Source organism: Bicyclus anynana, chromosome 1, assembly GCF_947172395.1.
Source record: "Bicyclus anynana chromosome 1, ilBicAnyn1.1, whole genome shotgun sequence".
Lineage (NCBI taxonomy): Eukaryota > Metazoa > Arthropoda > Insecta > Lepidoptera > Nymphalidae > Bicyclus > Bicyclus anynana.
This window is the reverse complement of record NC_069083.1, coordinates 3,821,613-3,845,270: the sequence shown is the minus strand read 5'-3', so window position 1 is coordinate 3,845,270 and position 23,658 is coordinate 3,821,613. Positions and strand designations below refer to the sequence as shown.

At 38.1% G+C, this 23,658-nt stretch overlaps 1 protein-coding gene across 2 annotated transcripts; it reads left to right on the top strand.

The window, feature by feature from the left end:
- The first annotated feature begins 6,677 nt into the window (after positions 1 to 6,677).
- LOC112052716 (uncharacterized) lies at positions 6,678 to 12,986 on the top strand. Of its 2 annotated transcripts, none has more exons than XR_008250891.1 (2): positions 6,678 to 7,850; positions 12,846 to 12,986. XR_008250891.1 is itself a non-coding variant. In XM_024091896.2 (2 exons), the coding sequence occupies exons 1-2, from the start codon at positions 7,955 to 7,957 to the stop codon at positions 12,909 to 12,911; spliced, it is 2,418 nt and encodes an 805-aa protein (XP_023947664.2). In that variant the 5' UTR covers positions 7,857 to 7,954; the 3' UTR covers positions 12,912 to 12,984. The 2 variants fall into 2 exon arrangements, 1 of the variants encoding a protein (XP_023947664.2); XM_024091896.2 differs by lacking the exon at positions 6,678 to 7,850 and adding an exon at positions 7,857 to 10,306 and having other exon boundaries at positions 12,846 to 12,984.
- Positions 12,987 to 23,658: the final 10,672 nt, after the last annotated feature.

Below are 23,658 nucleotides of genomic sequence, written 5' to 3'. Positions count from 1 at the left end.
ACAGCTTAGCTCAGGGTTGTCAAACTACAGCAATTGCATTGGATACTGAAATATAATCTGTCATTCTAGTGCAAACTCATAAATACAATGTTTTTTTCATTACTTTAAAAATAATCAGAAAAATCTAGTACCTACTTACATAAAAAACAACATTGAGTACCACTTAATAAGTTCTTTAGAATAAATTTTCCATTCTATGACAGCTTAGGGTTGCCACAATATAGCAATTGCATTAGCTGCTGAAACATAATTTGTCTTTCTAGTGCAAATGATAGTTTCATAAGGGTAAAATTAATCACAAAAAAACCCTATATAGAACTCGCCTCTGAGTACCACTAAATAAGTTCTTTGAAATAAATTTTCCATCCTCTGACAGCTTAGGGTTGCCACACTACAGCAATTGCATTTAATTTTTTACCTTTACGGCTACGGATCGTTAGATCTTCGGTGGGGAGAAGTTAGGGCCCGTGCCCTTGTGCCTCGGAGACAAATCCCGGTCATTGTCATAATAACCACACGTGGTAGTGGTCAAGTTATCTTTTTGTAGAGCGATTAGGCGTTTTGTAGGCAAGCGCTCTTTAACCTAAACCTCATCATTGCTTTCCACCAGGCATGTTTGTAGTCAAGCGCGTATTTAGAATAAAAACGAAAAATAAAACAAAGTCCTCTTCTCCTATAAGACACTAATTTAGTTGCTGTCAAAAAATTAATGCCACCGACCTTGTTTGACAAATAAAATACGCTTAGAAAATCTTCTATAATATAATTAGCTAATAACCCATAACTTCAAAACCTTTTTTCACCCCCTTTAGTAGAGAGATGGCCGAAATCTTGCAGCGAGGCATTAAAAATACTATAAACGATGATGAAACTTAAGTGGCAACCCTACAACGTTTGCAATTTTCGTTCGATTCTTACCGCAAACATTGCATTAATTCACTGAGAAGCGGAATTAAAATTCCTATCAACTTGTTTGCAAAGCAACTTCACGATGAAGTATGATGTATAATTATTATGAATAGAATTATGGCTTCGCGTTAATTAATTTTTTGTGACGTATTGAACGCTGATTTTATAAAATAATTCCCAGTCTTTGTTTGCATTTATCATTAGCAGCTTATTTTCAGCTCGCTGTTGAGCACGAGTTTCCTCTCAGAATGAGAGGAGTTAGGCCAATAGTCCACCACGCTGGCTCAACGCGGCTTGGCACACGTAGAGAACTAAGAAAATTTTCACGTATACAGGTTTCCTTACGATGTTTTTCCTTCACAGTTTGTGACACGTTATAGTTAATTTCTTAAAATGGACAAAACAGAAAAGTTGGATGTGCATGCCACGGACCGGATTCGAACCTACGCCCTCTGGAATCGGAGGCAGAGTTCATATCAACTGGGCTATCACGGTCTGGGCTTGTTTGCATTACAAACACTCAGTAGTTCCACGCTTAAAGAGGCAAATACGATATGTCTTGGGTACGATTCCCCGTCCGAATCCTGAATGCTCAATACCCTGAACCCTGCAAGCCCTATACCCACCCACTCTTGAGTCTCTCAGCAGATGATAGAACCTGGAGTAGTTCTGCGTGGTTAAATCAGAAATGAGGGTATCTACAAAAATAATCAAGCAAAACCCGACATACACAACACAGTCGCAAAGTTGAAGCGGCAATAGGCGGAGCTAGATCAAAGAAAGATGGATCTTAGAATACCAAAGTGCTGGAATAGCGACTGTGGACTGGAAAATTCAGTCCTCAGCCAACTATTCCAACACTCTGGTATATTTAATAAAACTGTTAGTTTTTGAGTTATAGTCAAAAAACTGAGGCCCTACTTTAGGTTTTGTTTTTAAGTTATAAAAACGGCAATTTTGGCTTAAGAAAATAAGCCTTTATCAAAATTACATACTGCGTCGAATGATTTATTGCTTGTATTTTTTCTTCTGTTCTAAAGATTTTGGCAGGTTTATTTTTCCTCGACTAGATTACACATCTTAATTTTATTAAGAATTCAAGCAATATACTGTAGTAGATAATTATACAACAAAATAACAATTTCTGAACGTAGTAATGACGCAGTAGATATCAGTTTTCACTCGATCCTCGCCGAGCAAAGTTAACAATAATATTCCATTTATTTTCTTTAAGAAAGCAAACTTTGAACGGAATTTTGTTTGCACAAACTCCAAACTAAACTCTCATTTCATTTTCGAGAATCGTTATTGATATTCTGCAAAGTTACACGAGTTTTTATTGGAAGGAGATTGAAATATAAAGTGTAGTAATATTGTAAATTGATCACTAAGTACTTTTTTTATTAATAAAGTTTACGCTGCGACTTCATCCGCGTGGAAATCGATGTAAACTTTCAACCCCTATTTCACCCCCTTTAATTTATATTTTTGTATGGTGTTATGTATATTCCACTAATCATTTTACAAAACTATAACTCACAACATGAACGATTTATATTTAAAAAAAAACTTCAACCCCTTTTTAACCATTTAAGGGTAGAGTTTTGAAAAATCTTGAATAGCATTATTTTTAGTATATTTTTGGTAGTACTTATACTAACTTGAAAAATTAAGGACTTTCAATACAAACTTTCAACCCCTGTTTCACCCCCTTCTGAATTAATTTTCACGACAAAAAGCGTCTTTTATATATCCTACGCAAGCAGCGTATCGGAATAAATCATATATCAATACACTTGACTACTAAGGTTGCAACTGCCAATGATTACCACTAGACGAAACATTTAGAAGTTACTGAAATTAAAATTACCAGGGGTCGGAAATCAAACCCACGACCTGCCGGTGCCGGTAGCTATTAACTGGTTATTATTTCGACAGAGTGATTATAACCATCAAAATTACATAACTGGCGATCATTTAACTGGAAAGCTAAATTAAACCAAAACTATTTATATAATATTCCACCATTAGCCTATTCCTACAGGCCACTACACAGGATCAGGCCTTTTCTTTATTCTTCATAGTAAGCCCTTGACTACAATCTCACCTGATGGTAAGTGATGGTGCAAAAAAATATGGAAGCGGGCTCACTTGTTAGGGGTAGGATCCACACCCCATTCGGTTTCTACACGGCATCGTACCGGAACGCTAAATCACTTGGCGATACGTCTTTGCCGTTAGGTTAGTAGTAGTAGTTGCTGAATTGGTGACCCCAGCACTAGAAAGCGCAGCGTTGGTCGACCCCCCACCAGGTGGACTGACGACATCTAGCGAGTCGCAGGGATTCGCTGGATACAGGCGGCTCAGGATCGTGATGATTGGATGTCCCTACAAAGAGCTTGCAGTGGACGTCCATCGGCTGATATGATGATAATGATGAAAGATGATGATGTTGATGATGATGATGATGATGATGATGATGATGATGATGATGATAATTATGATGATGAGATATTAAGCGTTCAAACCATAATTTTATTAAATGTACTAGCTCAGATATTTTTGTCGAATTGGCCGTAGTCATTCAGAATTGCTCCCTCAGGATATATTTGTGAAAAATTTTCATAAAATTATCAGAGAATCGTGAATAGCTTTTTATTTAACGCTTAGATACTAAACAATCCAATTTGATGCTTAAACGTTGATTAATTACGTTTTAAAGTACGTTTATTAAGTTGAACTTTTGTACAAATGATTTTAGGAAAAGTAAATATTTAAAGTAACTAAAAGTACATATAGTCGATTTTGCTCAACGTTATTGGAATTTCAATAATCTTACTTTACAAAAGGGTATTGTTTTTGTAACATAATAAAAGTATTAAAGTTAATTTATACAAATGAAATACAAACAATTCTCAAACTAAAATTAATAAAACCATTACTATTACCTACTGGTACCTATAGTTCTTTATCAACCCATATTTGGCTCTCTGCTGAGCTCGAATCTCCTCTCAGAATGAGAGGGGTTAGGCCAGTAGTCCACCACGCTGGCCCAATGCGGATTGGCAGACTTCACACACACAGAGAATTAAGATAATTCTCTGATATGCAGGTTTCCTCACGATGTTTTTCCTTCACCGTTTGAGACACGTGATATTTAAATTATTTAAATGTACATAGCTGCAAAGTTAGAGGTGCATGCCGCGGACCAGATTCGAACCCACACCCTCCGGAATCGGAGGCAGAGGTCATATCTACTGGGCTATCACGTATCTACTATCTGTAGATACTTATGGTTACTAGGAATATTTTCGGGGAGTTTTGACAACGTGTAAACTTATACATTTTGAGGTGCTCTTTTCGAATTTTCATTTTGCCACTTCGTATTTTTGCGGCTCGCGAAGAATCTTTATAGCATATTTTTTTCGTTTGAAGTACTTAGATGTTGAATACGGAATACCGTGATAGTTTTAACCGTTATTATTGTAAACTATAAAACAATAATATTTCTAACTACTATTAACATTGATTAGACAAAATATGACACTACACGTTAATCACATACAAAAACTTGGTTGCACTGCTAAATGTATTTATGTTTTATATGGTTGTTGGTTGTCCATTTACCATCACTTGTACCGTCTGCTTATTCCCTCAACTGCTGCTGCCATGTACGTGAGGGAAAAAGAAGCCGCTTATCATCACTTGAACCATTTGCTTATTCCCTCAACTGCTGTTGCCATGTACGTGAGAGAAAGAGAAGCCGCATATCATCACTTGAACCATTTGCTTATTTCCTCAACTGCTGCTGCCATGTACGTGAGAGAAAGGGAAGCCGCATATCATCACTTGAACCATCTGCTTATTCCCTCAACTGCTGCTGCCATGTACGTGAGGGAAACGGAAGCCGCTTTTCATCACTTGGACCATCTGCTTATTCCCTCAACTACTGCTGCCATGTACGTGAGAGAAAAGGAAACCGCTTATCATCACTTGGACCATCTGCTTATTTCCTCAACTGCTGCTGCCATGTACGTGAGGGAAAAGGAAGCCGCTTATCATCAATTGGACCATCTGCTTATTCCCTCAACTGCTGCTGCCATGTGCGTGAGGGAAAGGGAAGCCCTTAGGGAACGGTTTACTTTCTCAAAAGAAGTTAACACTTCAAAAACTATTACAACATTTTGTCCACTATTGCAATAGAAAAACTCTCGTGAATACTGGTGGAGTATGCTTGCTTCTATTTAATATTGTAGATAGGCACTATTTCTGAGGTGTAAAATTGAGCGGGATGTAAATTAGCTGCGGGGAGACAGAAAGGCCTCGACGCAGTCACGTCCAACTTTTATTAGTTCGCCCGTTTGCGCGGACATCTTGTAATAAGTTTGTGCATTCGTAACTGTCCAGAGAGTGATTATTTTAATAAATTTACAGTTAGAGTGACGTTAATTTTGGATTCGGATTCAAATCATTAAAACTTAATTAGTTTGTACCTGTTTCACAGGGTTCGTTGTCTCTAAATATTGGATAGAAGCAGGTGTTACTTTGCGGAAGTTCATCATGATTATATAATGATTTATTTATCTAGCTATCATCCGCGAACAGCCGACGAACCCATGCGACAACGTCACCCACGCCTCACCCAGAAACCGGAGCATCCCCAGAAGGCGCCGACTCCACAACGTGCAGACTTTTTTGACAGAACTTTTTTGACTTTGCAATTGCACGTTGTGGGGTCGGCGTCTCCTGGGTATGCTCCGGTTTCGGGGTGAGGCGTGCGTGGAGAGTGTTTTGTAGGACCTGGGTGACATTGTCGCATGGGTTCGTCGGCTTTTCGCGGATGATAGCAAGATAAATAAATCATTATATATTCATTGTCACTGTCAATAGACAATTGACGTCTGCTGTTGGACATAGGCCTCTTGCATGGACTTGCCGCCGGCATGCCGTCAATATCCAGCGGCTCCCTGCGACTTACTCGATGTCTTCGATCCACCTAGTGTTGGGTCGACCAAAGATGCGCTTTCCGGTGCGGGGTCGCTATTCCAGTGCACCTTGGGACCCCACTTGAGCAGCAAAATATATTTTTTATAGTTAAACGTTGAGTGATTCTAGTTCAATTTACTCTCGGCCCACACATTTGATTCTATGCCGAGGTTTAGTGAACGGCCTAGGCGACCTAAAGCTGACCATTTCAACCCGATAGCTGCGACAGATACATAATAAAGTTATATAACAGGGTAGCACTGCGATATGATGTTATACTCGTATGTTATATAATGAAATTACTGCTCAAATACTGCAGTACAGTCCGCACCTATTACATTTTGTGTTACCAGCGAGGGAAATGAGATTTTAGAAAATAGAGACGTATTATTTTGTCCGACTAATTTGGATAATAAAGGCAGAGTAGGTTATCTCATAGCTGAGCTCTGTACAATGTATTACTTGGGAAAGACTAGAATTTTATTCCAAATCTCTATTAACTTAACTATAAGTAGTCTTAATTTGTCATGATTAATTTTTATGAATTAGCAGATAGGTTAATTGTCCTTTTTGAACCTGAATGAAATTATTATTTTTTATTGAAGTATAAAAACTATTGGATTTTTAACAGTAACCTTTTGGGTCACGCAACAATTAAGATTTCGTACTCCAACTTCCTGTGCAAAGGTGCAAAAACTTCCATATGCATTAATTATTTATTATTATAGCATAGTCAAGCTTAAGGTTCTGTAGATGCTATTAATTTTGTTCAAGTTTGTTCGCGCGCTAATTCATATTCGCGAACTGATGTACGGAGAGGACACAAGAGGGCGCTGTAACTCCCAATACGTCAAATAGAATACACGTCGACTTTCAACGCGAACAAAGAAAGAACAATCTTAACAACGTGTACACCTTAAAACATTTTATGAAGAATTAGTAAATTAGTAAAAGTATTATATTTATTGTCATATTTAATGTTACGAATTTGTGGAAAACAAAATAAATCAGTTCAAGCAAAAAGTGTAGTAATTTCTTATGTGCGAACGCACATAAAGTGGCGACCGTCGACAATACTTACTGCAATCTACGGATTCGAGCACAACCTACAACATCAGCCTAATTACGGACGAAGAAAGCGAAGAAGGAGAATCTACAGGAATCTGCGTGGGTTTTGCCAGCAAAAGAGTGAGCCTGTTCCATTTTATTCCTTCCCTAATCGCACTTTGTCACTTCATACCTAATAGCAAAATCTATGCCTAATTCTTCCTAATACCTACCTACTTGCTATACTTACAGGTTGCCTAAAGCCTATTTTGCATCTAATGCGCCTATTTTTGCGGCTAGTAAGTTCAGCAAACGATATTTAAGGTGCCTAAATATCAATTACATTTTGTAAATGATCCAACTATTCAATTGTATAACCTAAAACGTACCTACCTACTACTTGCTTGCTTACAAGTTGCCTAAATCCTATTATTGCATTTAATGCGCCTATTTTGCGGCTTGAAAGTTAAACAAACTAAAGTTAAGGTGCCAACTATCAAATACAATTTGTAAACTACTGAATTCTTGTACCTAAAACGTAGTTACTTACCCAAGTTTGATTCTTGTAAACAACTATCCTATTATTTTTATTCGCTTGCTTGCCCACATTATTCGTGCACAATATAATTCCATTTTCACTTCTTTCAATCGAAACATAATTATTATAGCTAAATTCATCCCAATTGCATTATTTACAACTTCATACGTTCCCTATAGCTTCGTCTTGAATACCTACTACTATTAGTCGATATACAAAGCTGTGCAACATTCTATTCCAGCGACAGCTGCACAGCGCGATCGGAGTACAAGGTTGTCATCCATCCCGTGTCCGCGCGTGCACTGCTGCAGGCCAGCAACTGCCGGTGCGCTCCACCCCGCCGCCTCCCGCGCAGCCACTCCGGCTAACGGTAACATCAGACTACGAAGCGACGAGCGTATGCAATTTTATGTCATTTTAAAACAGCTGATTTCGTTCACCTATTCATTATTATCGGTGCGTTGACCTCGCGTCATGGAGTACAAATCTTTAAACCTAAAGCGCGCGTCTATTAAAGGCCGTGTAACTAAATTTACTAATCAGTTGGATGATTTAAAGGGCTACAAACTTACTCCTACCGAGATCAACGTACTAAATCAAAGATTAGCAAAAATCGAAGCGCTTTTTGTTGAGTTCGATGGCGTGCAAAATCAAATCGAGTGTTTGGATGAAGACAATTTAAGTTCCGAGTTAGACACTAGGGAGGCTATCGAACAAACATTTCATACTTCAATAGCCGCGGCTCAGATGATTATATCAGAGCACACTACCTCAAAAAAGTTATCAGCGTCATTCAATGTCAGCCACAGCTCCGCGATAGCTGATGAAGATGATCACGAAGTCATCGGATTCCGCTTGCCTGTAATTAAAATCAATAATTTCGATGGTACTTACTACAAATGGCTGGAATTCCGGGACACTTTCAGTTCGTTGATTCATAATAATTCTAGAATTAAAAATGTACACAAATTTCATTACCTTAATTCTTATTTGGAGGGCGAAGCAGCTCGAGTGATCAGCAATATTGAGGTGACCGATAATAATTATCCTGATGCGTGGAATTTATTATGTGAGCGCTATAGTAATGTGCGTCAGTTAATAAATAATCATATAAAAATGTTATTTAACATCGAGCAGGCGCGTGAGTCGGACAAATCTTTGAGATTTATCGTAGATCACGTCACTAAAAACTTACGTGCTCTTAGTACATTAAAACAACCAACCGAGCATTGGGATTCTTTGATCATTTATTTGGTTTCAGCGAAGTTAGACAATAACACTCGATTTAAGTGGGAAGAATTTATTCAAAACAATGTAAGTTATTCGGAGATGCCTACGTTAGAAATATTTTTAAATTTTTTGAAGGGTCGTGCGGACGTCCTCGAATCAGTCTTCCGCAGTAAGCAAGACTCAAGCAAGGTGAATAAGCCGGCTCCGAATTCCTCACATACGAGTAGCAACAACAATAAACCTCACAATTCTACAAGATCGTTTATCGCTGAAAAGGGAAATGTATCAACAACTACAATGAGTTATAGGTGCGCCGTATGTAGTGACAGTCACCGAATATACGAATGTCCCAAATTTCTATCAAAATCGGTTGACGAGAAAATTAAAATGGTAGCCAAATTAAAGTTGTGTACCAACTGCTTACGTGGACATAGTCTACGGAATTGCAGACTTCCTGGTACCTGCAGGAACTGTCGAGAGAGGCACAACACGATGCTCTGCCAGTCTAACAAACCTGAAATCAATAAATCCGATTCCGAGCCAGTCGCGATGTCAGCTACCACCTCGTCAGAAACTTTATTGTGTACAGCATTGGTTGATGTTATAAATCCTAAAACTAACAAAACTATAACCACCAAGGCCCTTCTAGATAGTGGAAGTCAATGCACATTTATAACGCAAAATTTAAAGGAACAGTTAAATTTAATTACATTACCTTCTAGCACACATAACGTTTTAGGTATAGGCAACATACCATTAAAGCTCGGCGCTGAACGGTGCGAGATTCGCCTTCAGTCCAAGCTGAGTGCATTTAATTCAATTTTGTCCTGCTTAGTTATCCCAAAAATAGCAGGCAAAATACCTAAGTCTTTTATAGACACTACACACTTAAATTTAAAGTCATATGAGCTTGCAGACCCCAGCTTTTTTGAGCCTGCTGAAATAGGATTACTCCTCGGTGCTGACGTCTTTTGGGATTTAATATTGTTCAAACAGCACTCTTTAGGTAAGGGTAATCCTATTCTACGTCAATCTAAACTAGGCTGGCTCATCGCAGGTCCCATGCACTACCCTCATGACATCAACAAAAAAACATTTCAATGTCATTATGCTAATGTAGCCAATAATAATGAACTCAATAGCTGCTTAGTCGATTTACACAGTGACTTGAAAAGATTTTGGGAACTGGAAAGCTTACCACAAAAACCGTTACTTACCGATACGGAGAAAGATTGCGAACAGCACTTCTTAAAACACACAACACGAAGTAACGATGGGCGTTTTTGTGTTAAGCTTCCGCTCACTGACAACCCGGAACGTCTAGGAGACTCTTATCATATGGCAAAAAAGAGATTTTTAAATCTAGAACGTAGATTTTGTAAGCAACCTGAGCTTAAAAACGCTTACGTAGATTTTATAAATGAGTATGCTAACCTAGGACATCTTTCAGTTTCACAAGTCGACCGACCTGAGGGAGGCTATTTTATTCCGCATCATCCCGTCCTCCGCGATAGCGAATCGACACGGCTTCGCGTGGTATATGACGCATCAGCGCGTACGGGAATATATAATATGTCAATAAACGACATACAAATGGTAGGTCCTACGATTCAAGACTCACTCTTTAATATTTTAATTAGATTCCGTCAGTATCGTTATGTATTATCAGCCGATATTGAAAAGATGTATAGACAGATTTTAGTGCATGAGTCTGATCAAAATTTGCAGCTTATACTATGGCGTGATTCGGAAGACAAACCTTTACAAACTCTCAGGCTTAAAACGGTTACTTACGGTTTCGCTAGTGCAAGTTTTCTTGCAACGCGCTGCCTCTGGCAAGTCGGGGAAGAGTGTGATGATCCTGTCACAAAAAACATTATACAAACCGACTTTTATGTCGACGATCTATTAACAGGTCATGATAACAAGGACGATCTTCGCCATATCCAGCAGTCTGTTTCCGAAAACCTAGCTAAGGCAGGCTTTAACTTGCGCAAGTACCGATCTAATCTACCATCTTTACTATCGTCAGAGACAATTCAATCTAACGGTAATCTCGTAATTAGTGAAACTACTAATACCCTAGGTCTAAGCTGGGACCCTAATCAGGATATATTGAAATTTCCCTTAAATATAAATATTCCCGTCTCAGTCACCAAGCGTACTATTCTTTCTTCCACTTTCAAGCTCTTTGACCCTTTGGGCCTCCTATCTTTGTGCACTATCGTTCCCAAAATTTTGATTCAAACCCTATGGTCTCTAAAACTTGACTGGGATGATCCAGCCCCCAAAGAAGTGGTCAAATCATGGAAGACTTTCACAGATGGTCTTCAATCTATTTCTTCTTTGGCTATTCCTAGGCTGACTTTAATTTCAAACCCAATCAGCATCGAAATGCATTGTTTTTGCGATGCTTCACAACGCGCCTATGGTGCCTGCATCTACCTTCGATCTATGGATCAACAGGGACAGGTACGTGTAAACTTGCTTTGCGCTAAATCACGCGTTGCTCCCGCCTCCTCACCTACAACAATTCCTCGTCTCGAACTCTCGGGCGCTCTACTCGCTGCCGAAATGAGTTCTACCGTAATACAAGCTTTACGTTGTAAAATAGCACGCATTGTGTATTGGACCGACTCAAGTATTGTATTAGCTTGGTTACGAGTTGGCTCTAAAAACCTTAAAACCTTTGTGGCTAATAGAGTCGCCACTATCCGAGAGCTAACTGAGACTACTTCATGGCATCACGTTTCCACAAGTCACAATCCAGCTGATTTAGTATCCCGCGGCGTTGATCCAAAGGAGGTTGCGAATTGCGATCTGTGGTGGCATGGACCCGCCTTTCTATCTTTGTCGGAGTCCCAGTGGCCTCTATCTCAGTTTCAGCCTAATATTAAGACGAGCGACTTGCCAGAGGTTAAAGCTCATGTTGCAGAAACAACTGATGCAGAAATCTCCAGTTTTAATATTGAACGATATTCTAAATTAAAAACACTACAATACATATTCGGTTACGTTAATAGATTTTTACACAACTGTCAAAACACAAAAAATAAACTTAGCGGATCCCTATCAGCTTCTGAGCTTACTAATGCGTTGAATAAATTAATATACATTTCCCAATTAGAATCATTTCCTAAAGAATATGACGCATTAATAAAGAAAAGGTCTTTAAATCCGAAATCAAATATTGTGGCACTTAATCCTTTTATTCACGAAGGAATAATTAGAGTAGGCGGACGCATACAAGCCTCAGACTACGCCTTCGATATGAAACATCCCATGTTGTTAAGTGTTAAGCATCATTTAACGAAACTTTTATTTGAACAGGAACATCTCAAACTGATGCATGCTGGTCCACAAGCTCTGCTAGCATCTATCAGAACTCGCTTCTGGCCTATTAATGGCAGAAACCTGGCGCGACGTACTGTCTTAAACTGCATCGTTTGTAGGCGTTTCCAAGGGCGATCAAGTAAAAATATCATGGGCAACTTACCTTCTGATAGACTAACGCCAGATTTTCCTTTCCTTGTCGTAGGCTGCGACTTCGCTGGGCCATATATGATCACGGATCGCAAGGGTCGTGGTTGCAAAATTACCAAATGCTACTTGTGCGTTTTTATTTGTTTTAAGTATAAATGCGTACATTTAGAGGTTGTTTCAGAACTAAGTAAAATGCCTTCATCCAAACGCTAAATAGATTAATAGCACGCAGAGGGCGTCCAAAGGTCATTCACAGTGACAACGCCACAAATTTTACGTCAGCTGCGAAAGAAATCAAGCAATTCTTTAGCTCGAATAATAAAGCGATCAAAGATTTTGCCGCCAACGAGGGCATCGATTTTTGCTTCTCTCCACCATACGCACCTCACTTCAACGGTCTGATGGAAGCCGGTGTCAAGTCCGCGAAATTCCACTTAAATAGGATATTAGGAAACAACCACCTGACTTTTGAGGAACTAACGTCCTTATTTACGCAAATAGAGGCAATCCTGAATAGCCGTCCTCTTTATCCCTTAAGCTCTTCACCTCACGATTACTATCCCCTCACTCCAGGCCATTTTTTAATTGGTAGACCCTTAACTTCACTGCCTTCTCCTAGTCTTGAACACGCTAATTTCAATCGTCTCGACAGATTCCAGCGAATAGAACAAATGCGACAAAATTTCTGGAAACGCTGGAGCTTGGAGTACATCTCTGAATTACAAACAAGAGCAAAATGGCGCGGAAAGTCTATCGAGCTTCAGGTGGACGACTTGGTTGTGCTCAAAGAGGAAAACCTACCACCTCTCTACTGGCGCTTGGGGCGCATAGAGCGACTTTATCCTGGAGACGACGGGGTGCCACGAGTTGCAGACGTCAGAACTTCAAAGGGAATCGTGCGCCGCGCATTAAACCGAATTTGCGTGTTGCGCAACAATCTTTCTTCTGAGAAGCTTTAGCTTCTGACGCAGCTTCCCAGGGCCGGGTGTATGTTCGCGCGCTAATTCATATTCGCGAACTGATGTACGGAGAGGACACAAGAGGGCGCTGTAACTCCCAATACGTCAAATAGAATACACGTCGACTTTCAACGCGAACAAAGAAAGAACAATCTTAACAACGTGTACACCTTAAAACATTTTATGAAGAATTAGTAAATTAGTAAAAGTATTATATTTATTGTCATATTTAATGTTACGAATTTGTGGAAAACAAAATAAATCAGTTCAAGCAAAAAGTGTAGTAATTTCTTATGTGCGAACGCACAAAGTTCATCATCAATTTAACATCATTTAGTCGGATTATGATGCTTAAGATCTATTTAACTTCCCAATAAAGAAGAAAAGACGACTGCATCAAATAGCTAAATCAAAGATGTTGATATCAGGTGATTAGAAATAACACAATAAGCCCATTTATTCGCACGAGAGTTTTTTTAACGGACTTTATAAAAACAGAAAAATACAGACTCTCGATCATAAAGGCATAATTGTGCTAATTACCTATTAATTGTATTAATTAGTAATTAGTAAAGTTAAGTCTGCCAATCCGCATTGGGCCAGCGTGGTGGACTATTGGCCTAACCCCTCCCATTCTGAGAGGAGACTTGAGCTCTGCAGTGAGCCGAATATGGGTTGACAATGATGATGATAATAGTTGTGCCTAAGTATATTTTCCTAACAAAATAAAACCATCTAAAACACAAAAAGCACTTAATAATAACGTTCCTAAGGCAGTCATTAAGAGAACTCCTCAACACACAGTGGCTTAGACTAGCAATTAAACTACAGGGTGACGTGTAATCGAACACATTAACATAGGAATACATTATTATACAGTTCGGTCCAAATTACAGCGTGTGATGGCGCGGGCGTGGTCGGTGCTGGACCCGCGCGTTTGATGTCGCTGCCTTATTGGAAACTGCGGCAATTAACCATATGGGGAACTACACTGTGACATTTACTTTGTGTAGCCAACGAACGAGACGTGATAGTCCAGTGGATATGACCTCTGCCTCCGGGCATGCGCCTCCAACATTACAGTCGTATGCATAAGAAATTAAATATCACGTGTCTCAAACGGTGAAGGAAAATCATCGTGAGGAAACTTGCATACTAGAAAATTTTCTTAAATCTCTGCGTGTGTGAAGTCTAATAATCCGCAATGGCCAGCGTGGTGGACTATTTCCTCTCCTTTTTTTATTTTTTTTATTCTTTACAAGTTAGCCCTTGACTACAATATCACCTGATGGTAAGTGATGATGCTGTCTAAGATGGAAGCGGGCTAACTTGTTAGGAGGATGAAAATCCACACCCCTTTCGGTTTCTACACGACATCGTACCGGAACGCTAAATGACTTGGCAGTACGTCTTTGCCGGTAGGGTGGTAACTAGCCACGGCCGAAGCCGCCCAACAGCCAGACCTGGACCATTAAGAAAGCCTCAACCAGCCCAGCTGGGGATTGAGCCCAGGACCTCTGACTTCTGATCTGGACAAATTAAGAAAATCTCAATCTGCCGAGCCCAGGAGAGAGGAGGAGAGGATCGAACCTAGGACCTCCGTTTTGTAAATCCACCGCGCATACCACAGCGCCACGGAGGCCGTGAAAGTGATCAATAAGTAGATAATATTATAATGTTATTTTTCCTTTTCTAGTTTCGTGGGTGCGTTAATCCTAGCACGATAACTAGCGCATCGTAATCGCGACTTCGGAAATAATTATTAGTACATATATCAATTCATGATATCCGCCAACAAGTAGGTTTAATAAATTGAATTCTGAGTATACGTACAGTAAATCTATTCGTTATATAAATCGAGTCCTTGAGTGAAAATACGAAATTTCTTAATTCAGTTTGTTAGTTTCCGATAGTCGTTAGTTACTGAAATCCACAACTCAATTAAACTTTAAAGGCTCTTGATAGAGCCTTAATGAAAACACCGCTGAAACAAGCCCAAACCTGTTGGGTACACGGGAAAATACGACTTATTACCACGCCACTACCGTCAAAGTCGTGTGCACAAACATTAAATAGAATCGAAGCGAGAAATGTGTATATTAATTATTATGGGAAGTCCTTTAAATTTACATGGCAAGTGTAATTATGTTGAGGATTTTTTGCCGCCATCAAAGCTTTACTTGTCACGTTTCTCTCTCGTTACGCTAACAAGTTGCGCAATTTTTTTCGCACTTGTTATCTATGTTTGAATTATTTATCTTATCTGTTCTATTTTAATTAAATTATTTGTTTTTTTTTTTAATGAAAAATATTCAACAATACAATAAAAACCTTAAGCTAACTTATCCTAATAGCTTTAAATAATAGCCCACGTGGAATGGTAGCAAGAATAATACCTATTTGTTTTGGTATTTGACTTTGGTAGCTTGAACAAAAATCATACTTTACTTAAATTTAGTATTAGAGCCGTGATAGCTCAGTGGATATGACCTCTGCCTCTGATTCCGGAGGGTGTGGGTTCAAATCCAGTCCGGGGCATGTACCTCCATGTTTCAGTTGTGTGCATTTTAAGAAATTAAATATCACGTGTCTCAATCGGTGAAGGAAAAACATCGTGAGGAAACCTGCATACCAGAGAATTATCTTAATTATCTCTGTGTGTGAAGTCTGCGATCTGGATTGTTAGGAGGAGGATGAAATCTGGATTTTCATCCTCCTCCTAACAAGTTAGCCTCCATTTTAGACTGCATCATCACTTACTATCGAAATCATCCGTGAAAATTTTAACTGTCTAACTATTACAGTTCATTAGATACAGCCTTGTGACAGACGGACGTACAGCGGAGTCTTAATAATAGTATCTCGGTCTACCCTAATACGAAACCCTTAAAGAGTTGCCTGGCACCAGGCAGCACCTGAGTGCACCAATCGAGGTAGTTGCCTGGTACCAGTCGAGGTAGGTGTCGCAACAAATTACTGAAATTCATGAAGTACAATCATGATAGTTAAATATACCACCCTATCGCGAAAGACGTACCGCCAAGTGATTTAGCGTTCCGGTACGATGTCGTGTAGAAACCGAAAGGATCCCGCTTCCATCTTAGATTGCATCATCACTTACCATCAGGTGAGATTGTAGTCAAGGGCTAACTTGTAGAGAATAAAAAAAAAACTTTTTTACTTACTTCAAAAACAAAAAGTCAACCGAATTCGAAAATACAAAAATGTGCTATTTATAAAGCGAAGAATAGGAGCGCCTGTGCTGCAGTGTCTACATCGCTTTAAAGGCAGTGGTGTAATATTACCTCATATTCCTAGTTATTTATTTACTTTATTTATATATAAATATACATTTTTTTAACTATTCTTAATATAACTAATCAGTGAGACATAAACTCGGTTAAGTTTTTCCGCACACCGGCAATCGTCGTCAGCACTTGGAGTTCGCAATCATAGTAAGCAAGTTATGTTTCACATATCATCAAATTAATATGCCGTTAACTTAAACCTCCTACGTTTACTCTTAAACTGCTATTAAGGATTAATTTTAACTCGAGAGATCCTGGACGCAGTAATACCCTCGTCAAAGGACTTACTGTGCCGGCTTTGTATACTTGGAGCTGTGTATAATAAACATGTTATTTACGTTGAAACGCCTGGTAATTTTGTATATTTAACTAGCTAACGCCGCGCGGTTTCACCCGCGTGGTTCCCGTTCCGTAGGAGTATTCCTACGGAAACGGGAACCACGCAAGCAATTTATTGCAATTAAATTGCTTGGCGGTATACGTTATGGCCGGTAACAAGCCAAGACCTATAAATACTAAACTTACGTGACCTGGGGATCAAAGCCAGGACCTCTCTCTTGAGAACTACAACATTCATATATTTCAGTTAGTAAACAACGCTGCTTGGAATCAGAATTGGAATGTTAGACATCAGAAAACTTGCATAAATATAAAAAATTACGAAAAGAAAAGATTATTATTTATACAAAATGCGGTCAGTAAAACGCAAACTCCGTTTGATCAATTGTAATAAAATTAATAGAAGAATTGAACAATATAACAAAGTGGAAAATTAAAAAAAATAAAACCATTTTTGTTTTTGTTATAAATAATATCAATTAAAATCACGCGTGTCCCTTCGTCAAAAGTTTAAAGAAATAGGTATACTAACAGTAGCCTGTATATATATAACAGTATATATATAAAAGTATAGTATATGTAAGACAAAATATTAATTTGTACAAAAGAAAAGGAGATTTAAGCCCACGTCTTACTAGACACGGGCATAAGTTAGTTATTTCTGCATATCGTCTCCAAAGAGTAAAAATATCTTTTGTAGGTTTGGGTTTACTCTTCTATAATAAGATCCCCAAGACTGTGATGGACCTGCCAATGCATAGCTTTAAGCAATGTGCTAAAAACATTTGCTTAGTCGAGGGTACTACAACATTGATGAGTTCCTTAATGATAAAGATGCTTGGAGGCCGTTGGATCAGCTTCCACCTTCACACAGGAAGTAAAACTATAAGAAATTGTAATTGTTATCAATTGTAAATTATAATACTGTATGACTTTTTCATTTCAAAAGGGCAACTGTTTGGGTTTACTCTTCTATAATAAGATCCCCAAGACTGTGATGGACCTGCCAATGCATAGTTTTAAGCAATGTGCTAAAAACATTTGCTTAGTCGAGGGTTCTACAACATTGATGAGTTCCTTAATGATAAAGATGCTTGGAGGCCGTTGGATCAGCTTCCACCTTCACACAGGAAGTAAAACTATAAGAAATTGTAATTGTTATCAATTGTAAATTATAATACTGTATGACTTTTTCATTTCAAAAGGGCAACTGTTGAGTTTCTTGCCGGTATCTTCTCAGCAGAACCTGCCTTCCGAACCGGTGATAGAATCTTTACAAATAGTCAACTGACGTGTCAAAAGTGCTTGTAAACTGAGCCTACTTGAAATAAATGATTTTTGATTTTGATTTTGATTTTGTTTTTTTCTTTATTGTAGGAGGAAATTCTCATGGATGACATCCAGGTAACCTGGATGACAATGTCCGACTTCACCGTTGAATATGTGATACTCGGCGCCCTACGGACTAAAACCTCCTACATTCGCCGACCGTCCTTCCCGGTACCGATGTAAACATAAAGAAATATAACCTGAATTATTACCTACACGTTGGTTTTCTGTATTCTGAGGTTAAAAATATTTATTCGTTAAACAAAATTAAAGCAAGTAATAATATTTATTCCGCAAAACGCCACAAAGAGTACGTTAGTAATACCCCAACTTTTATATTATATTTGATTTTAAAAGCAAACAACGAAAATAATATCTGCACTCGTTAGCGTCAGAACGCAAAACGAGGTAGTTTAAATTTGCATAGAGAAGTGATAATAATATAGTAGAGCGCCATGTTATTACTGCATTGTGAATATTATGAAAAACCACTGAAAACTTGACCTCCTTTTGTATATCTGTATTACAATTTAACGTAAAGAGATAGCTTTGTACATTATTCACCAGACTTTATGATAATGTACCAGTACTGTACCCTACCCTACCCCTACCCTACCCCTACCCTACCCCTACCCTACCCCTACCCTACCCCTACCCTACCCCTACCCTACCCCTACCCTACCCCTACCCTACCCCTACCCTACCCCTACCCTACCCCACTGAAAAGTTTGACCTCCTTTTATATATCTGTATTACAATTTAACGTAAAGAGATAGCTTTGTACATTATTCATCAGACTTTATGATAATGTTCCAGTACTGGATTCTTAGGATTATCTCCTTTATGAGCAGAGATTATACTTATACCTAATAATTATTATATTATTCTCGCAGATGCGCTGGTTACCGAAAGGTCACATATAAAGTATCACTGAGTGACTGATTGACTAAGCAGCCTGGCTTGGTTCGTAATACTCCCGATGCCCCACGTGCACGATTTCATACCCGCGCAGACCTTCCCCCCGTCGCTCGCATATCATGGGAGTGTCATCAACGAACTTGCCAAGTTATATGTACCTAGTAACTCGACAAATTACGAAATCTCCAAGAACATCACATTGTTACTTACGTACTCTTTTTTCGGGAAATATTTTTCGTGTCTGATTGGTGAGATAGTCATTTATAAGAGATTAGCGGACGCCCACGACTTCATCCTCGTGGAATTTAGTTTTTCACAAATCCCGTGGGAACCATGGATTTTTCCGGGATGAAAAATAGCCTATATGTTAATCCAGAGTAAAATCTATTTCCATTACAAATTTCAGCTAAATCGCTTCAGTAGTAACGGCGTTAAAAAGTAACAAATATCCAAACAAACATCTATACAAACTTTCGCGTTTATGATATTCATTATCAACCCATATTCGGCTCACTGCTGAGCTCGAGTCTCCTCTCAGAATGAGAGGGGTTAGGCCAATAGTCCACCACGCTGGCCCAATGTGGATTGGCAGACTTCAAACACGCAGAGAATTAAAAAAAATCTCTGGTATGCAGGTTTCCTCACGATGTTTTCCTTCACCATTTGAGACACGTGATATTTAATTTCTTAAAATGCACACAAATCCAAAGGTGCATGCCTCGGACCGTATTTGAACCCACACCCTCCGGATTATTATAATATTAGTAGGATTAAGAGAGCCGTGATAGCCCAGTGGGTATGACCTCTGCCTCTGATTCCGGAGGGTGCGGGCCTAACCCCTCTCATTCTGAGAAGAGACTCGAGCTCAGCAGTGAGTCGAATATGGGTTGATAATGATGATGATGAGTAGGATTAATATTAGTGTGATGATGGAAATAATATAGACGGCGATGATAGCCGCATATCCTCATGCAATCACGGACACTCTAAAAATACTATCCAATATAAACACAAGTGCATTTCCACTTTTATTTGCGGATAAAAGCGGAATTTGGACACACTCCAAATTAACTCTTAGCTGAGAATTGCAATTATATGCGGTGAAACTATTACTGCAATTGAGAGATAACAAAACAGAATAAACTCGCGAAATACATTTATATTTTTGCTCGCGAAAATTAGGTTTCTAAAATGTTAAACGTGATTTTCATAATTTATTTTGTTTTCACATAACGCAGCATCGAAAAATTCAACTGTTCGCTATTTTCAAGTAGAATAAATAGGAATGCGCAGTCATGAGGTCTGTTAATAGATGATATAAATTAGAGGTACATAACACCATTAGTCCAGTCAAGTTAGTAAAAGACTAGGGCACAGAATATATTTTTACTGTGACTAGGGGTACTTCTAAACACCCAAGATGTTGATAATAGTTAATATGAACTTTAAGGACATAAAGATAATGGGGTGCTTACAATCCGACAACTTTTTTTAATAAAAGCAGCTTTGTCAAAACATAGACAGTTGCTGCAATCCTCAAACGTGAAAAAGCTATTTGAAAAAAGAATAGTCAAGGTCAATCTCCCAATTCGATTCACACCATATGTCGATGCAAAAGTGTACAACTTTGTTGCAAGGTCCTGTCATGTTCAAAAAGAAATCATTAAGACATAGTAATGGACTATTCAAAAAGTTGATAATGATAATAAGTAATAAAATGTTTGGGAATATTATTTATCCGTAATTTTCCGAATTAGTGATCGATTTATCGTTTCCTCAACTAATCGTACAATGATCTCGCTCCGCGCTGTTCATTGTTCGTCGCTCAATTGTTGAATAGCAAACAGAGTAATAAATCAATCAAACGCGCAATGGATATAGTCATGATGTGGCAAAAGTTATAAGCAATTAGCGGGCTTAAAATCTATAGTAATATTTTAGCAGACTCAGAAAAGATTACTAAAATAAGAAAACTAATGTCGAAGTTCATCCTAAGCGTAAAATAACAACCCACGTACGTAATACATTATATAGGTACTAGCTCCACTTATGTGGTATTACGTGAATTAGAATATGTGATATCCAAATATAAAAGTAAAAGAAGAGATTAAATATAGATAAATATAAAGTTTATAATAATAATTATAATAATAATAATAATTTATTTATTCATAAGAAAGTACAGAAGGTTTACAGAACTTGCTATAGACATACATACTTTCTACCTTACTTACTTTTTTACTTTTCGGTCATCTTCGATATCCCACTTTAATGGTGGGCGCCCACAGATTCGCATCCTACGTATCCGGACGTCATCATATGATTTTTTTTTTGGTAGATAAAATCCGTTCGATGCGATGCAAATCATTGGACGCACTAGTATGACTATAAACAAAGATTACTAAAATCCGTTTGATTCGATGTGTCCGATACACACGATGCTGTCGTAACATCGCGTGCTTTTTCCGCCGCCGCTTATAACATAGGCCAAGAGCTGACGTCTAGTGTCCAGTAATCCTGTCACGGCGCGACAACCATCGATAGGATTATGTGCGTTGTATCTGTTGCAGAGGAATTAGAAAGTAAATAGGGGAATAATGGAAATTGTAATTGGACGATAATATTATAATCCACCTAGACAATGGAGATAATGCTGGCAATCATCCTAAATTGTAGCTACTGTGAAATACCTATAGATTACTTAACAAGTTTCTTCCATGCAAAGCTATAAATTCATGTTTTATAAATAGGAAAAAAAAATCATTAAAATACAAACAGCGAAGGACGCTACTAACATCGAAATCCAAAAGCATTTTGTTATTTTTTTTTTATTTTTTAGTTATCTTCTAATATTATTCAAGAGACGAAATAAGCATCTTAGCATTCCATGGATTAACCGTGCGATTGTGGGGTCCATGATGTGGTAGAGACAGAAACTTCGAGCAGTTCCCCGGACTTGTGACCGATGGTGTAGGGTTAAGAACGACAGTTAACTAACATTCTCCTTCTCCGCTTGCGTAATTCTCCCTGCTTAGCCTAATTATCGTAAGATCCTACTAGAGTAGCTTTCATATCCTTTCTATTACAGAATTTGCTGCAGTTCTTTAAAGAGGTCAAGGTCTTTGATTAAGTTATAGAGAGATTTTACTGGTAATCCTCACGGACCTACGGCGTACAAACTAACCACATGACCATTTTTAGTTAGTTCATTTCATCATAATAATTAGTCACTTTTGTACTGTGCTCCTTCGGAATGTTAGTAGTAAGCTCCACAAGTAGGTACGTTTAGTTTGTTTGGAAAAAAGGAAAATGTCTGGTCTAGATTTCGAAATAGCAATATCCTCTGGGATTTTATAATGTTTTTCAAACGTATGCATTATAAAGTTCAATAAACAACATAAATAACTTTTTCCCGAAAAGCTTTATGGTCACATTATTCAAATAAGCTTATTTCAATAATGTGTCTTTAATCAACTTAAATTTAACAAAAATATAAAGACACAAAATGATATTCTTTATGCAGAATAGGTTGAATGCGGATTAAAATAGAATGACAGAAACCTATAACATTATTTTCTTTGATTGCATTACTGAATGCAATAACCTAGTCCACATCTACCAGCGCTTCGAATGGCAAATTTAAAGTCCATCTCATACCAATTTTCCTTAAGCCGGCGCTAAGACCTACGTATGATATTTTCCGGATACCGGAGCTAAAGTGCTTTACAAATCCCGACTGTCCGGTCTCGTATTGGATTAAAGGAAGTCAGATTGAATGAGCTTGACCGTAAAACAGGATAGCAATTGCCGCTAGAGCAGGACAGAGAAGAACATCATCCGTTGAGTTGCATTTGGCCTCATTGACATTGAAGACCACCATTGCATAAAATTATCTTCTTTTATGCTGCATAATTTCTGCTGTTTATTATTTTTAACAGAACACCAATGTTACCAGATAAGCTCTACAAGTCGAGTAGGTAGAACTCGGCATAGAGCGAGTCTGCAACCGATAAGGAACTTTGGGGTCAAAGGGAGACGTTGAGATCGACGAGGACATGACATGAAGAGTCTGTTACAGAAAATGTGATTTAATCTGTCAAGTCTATGAACTTTTTGTAGAACATTTTTTTTTTAAATCTAGATCATGTAAGTCATTTTCAGACGTCAGGACTACTATCTTTTTTGTATGTAGATGTATCTTCTCTTATCTGTATGTATGTATGTATAATGTATTTATGTATATGTTTGTACCACCGCGATTTTCATGCAAGCTATTTGACGAATTGTTCTTCCTATAAATAAGAAATAAATTAATATATTGTGATGATATTTTTTAAAGAATGTTTTCTATTACTTTAAATACATTTCATGTTCAATAATAAATCTATGTTTTTTTCTTACTAAGCTGATTATGATTTACGATACATATTCGTAGTAAAATCGAGTTTGTAGCTGCTATTATCTTCTTCGGACGCCTTCGTAGCTCTATGACGTCGACTATTAAACTCTGCAGCGTAAAATTCAATGGTATCGTAAACACGTTTTTAAAATAAAAAACGCCGTAACATTCTGTAAGATCGCAATGGATTTTAGACTGTAAAACGTTGTACTA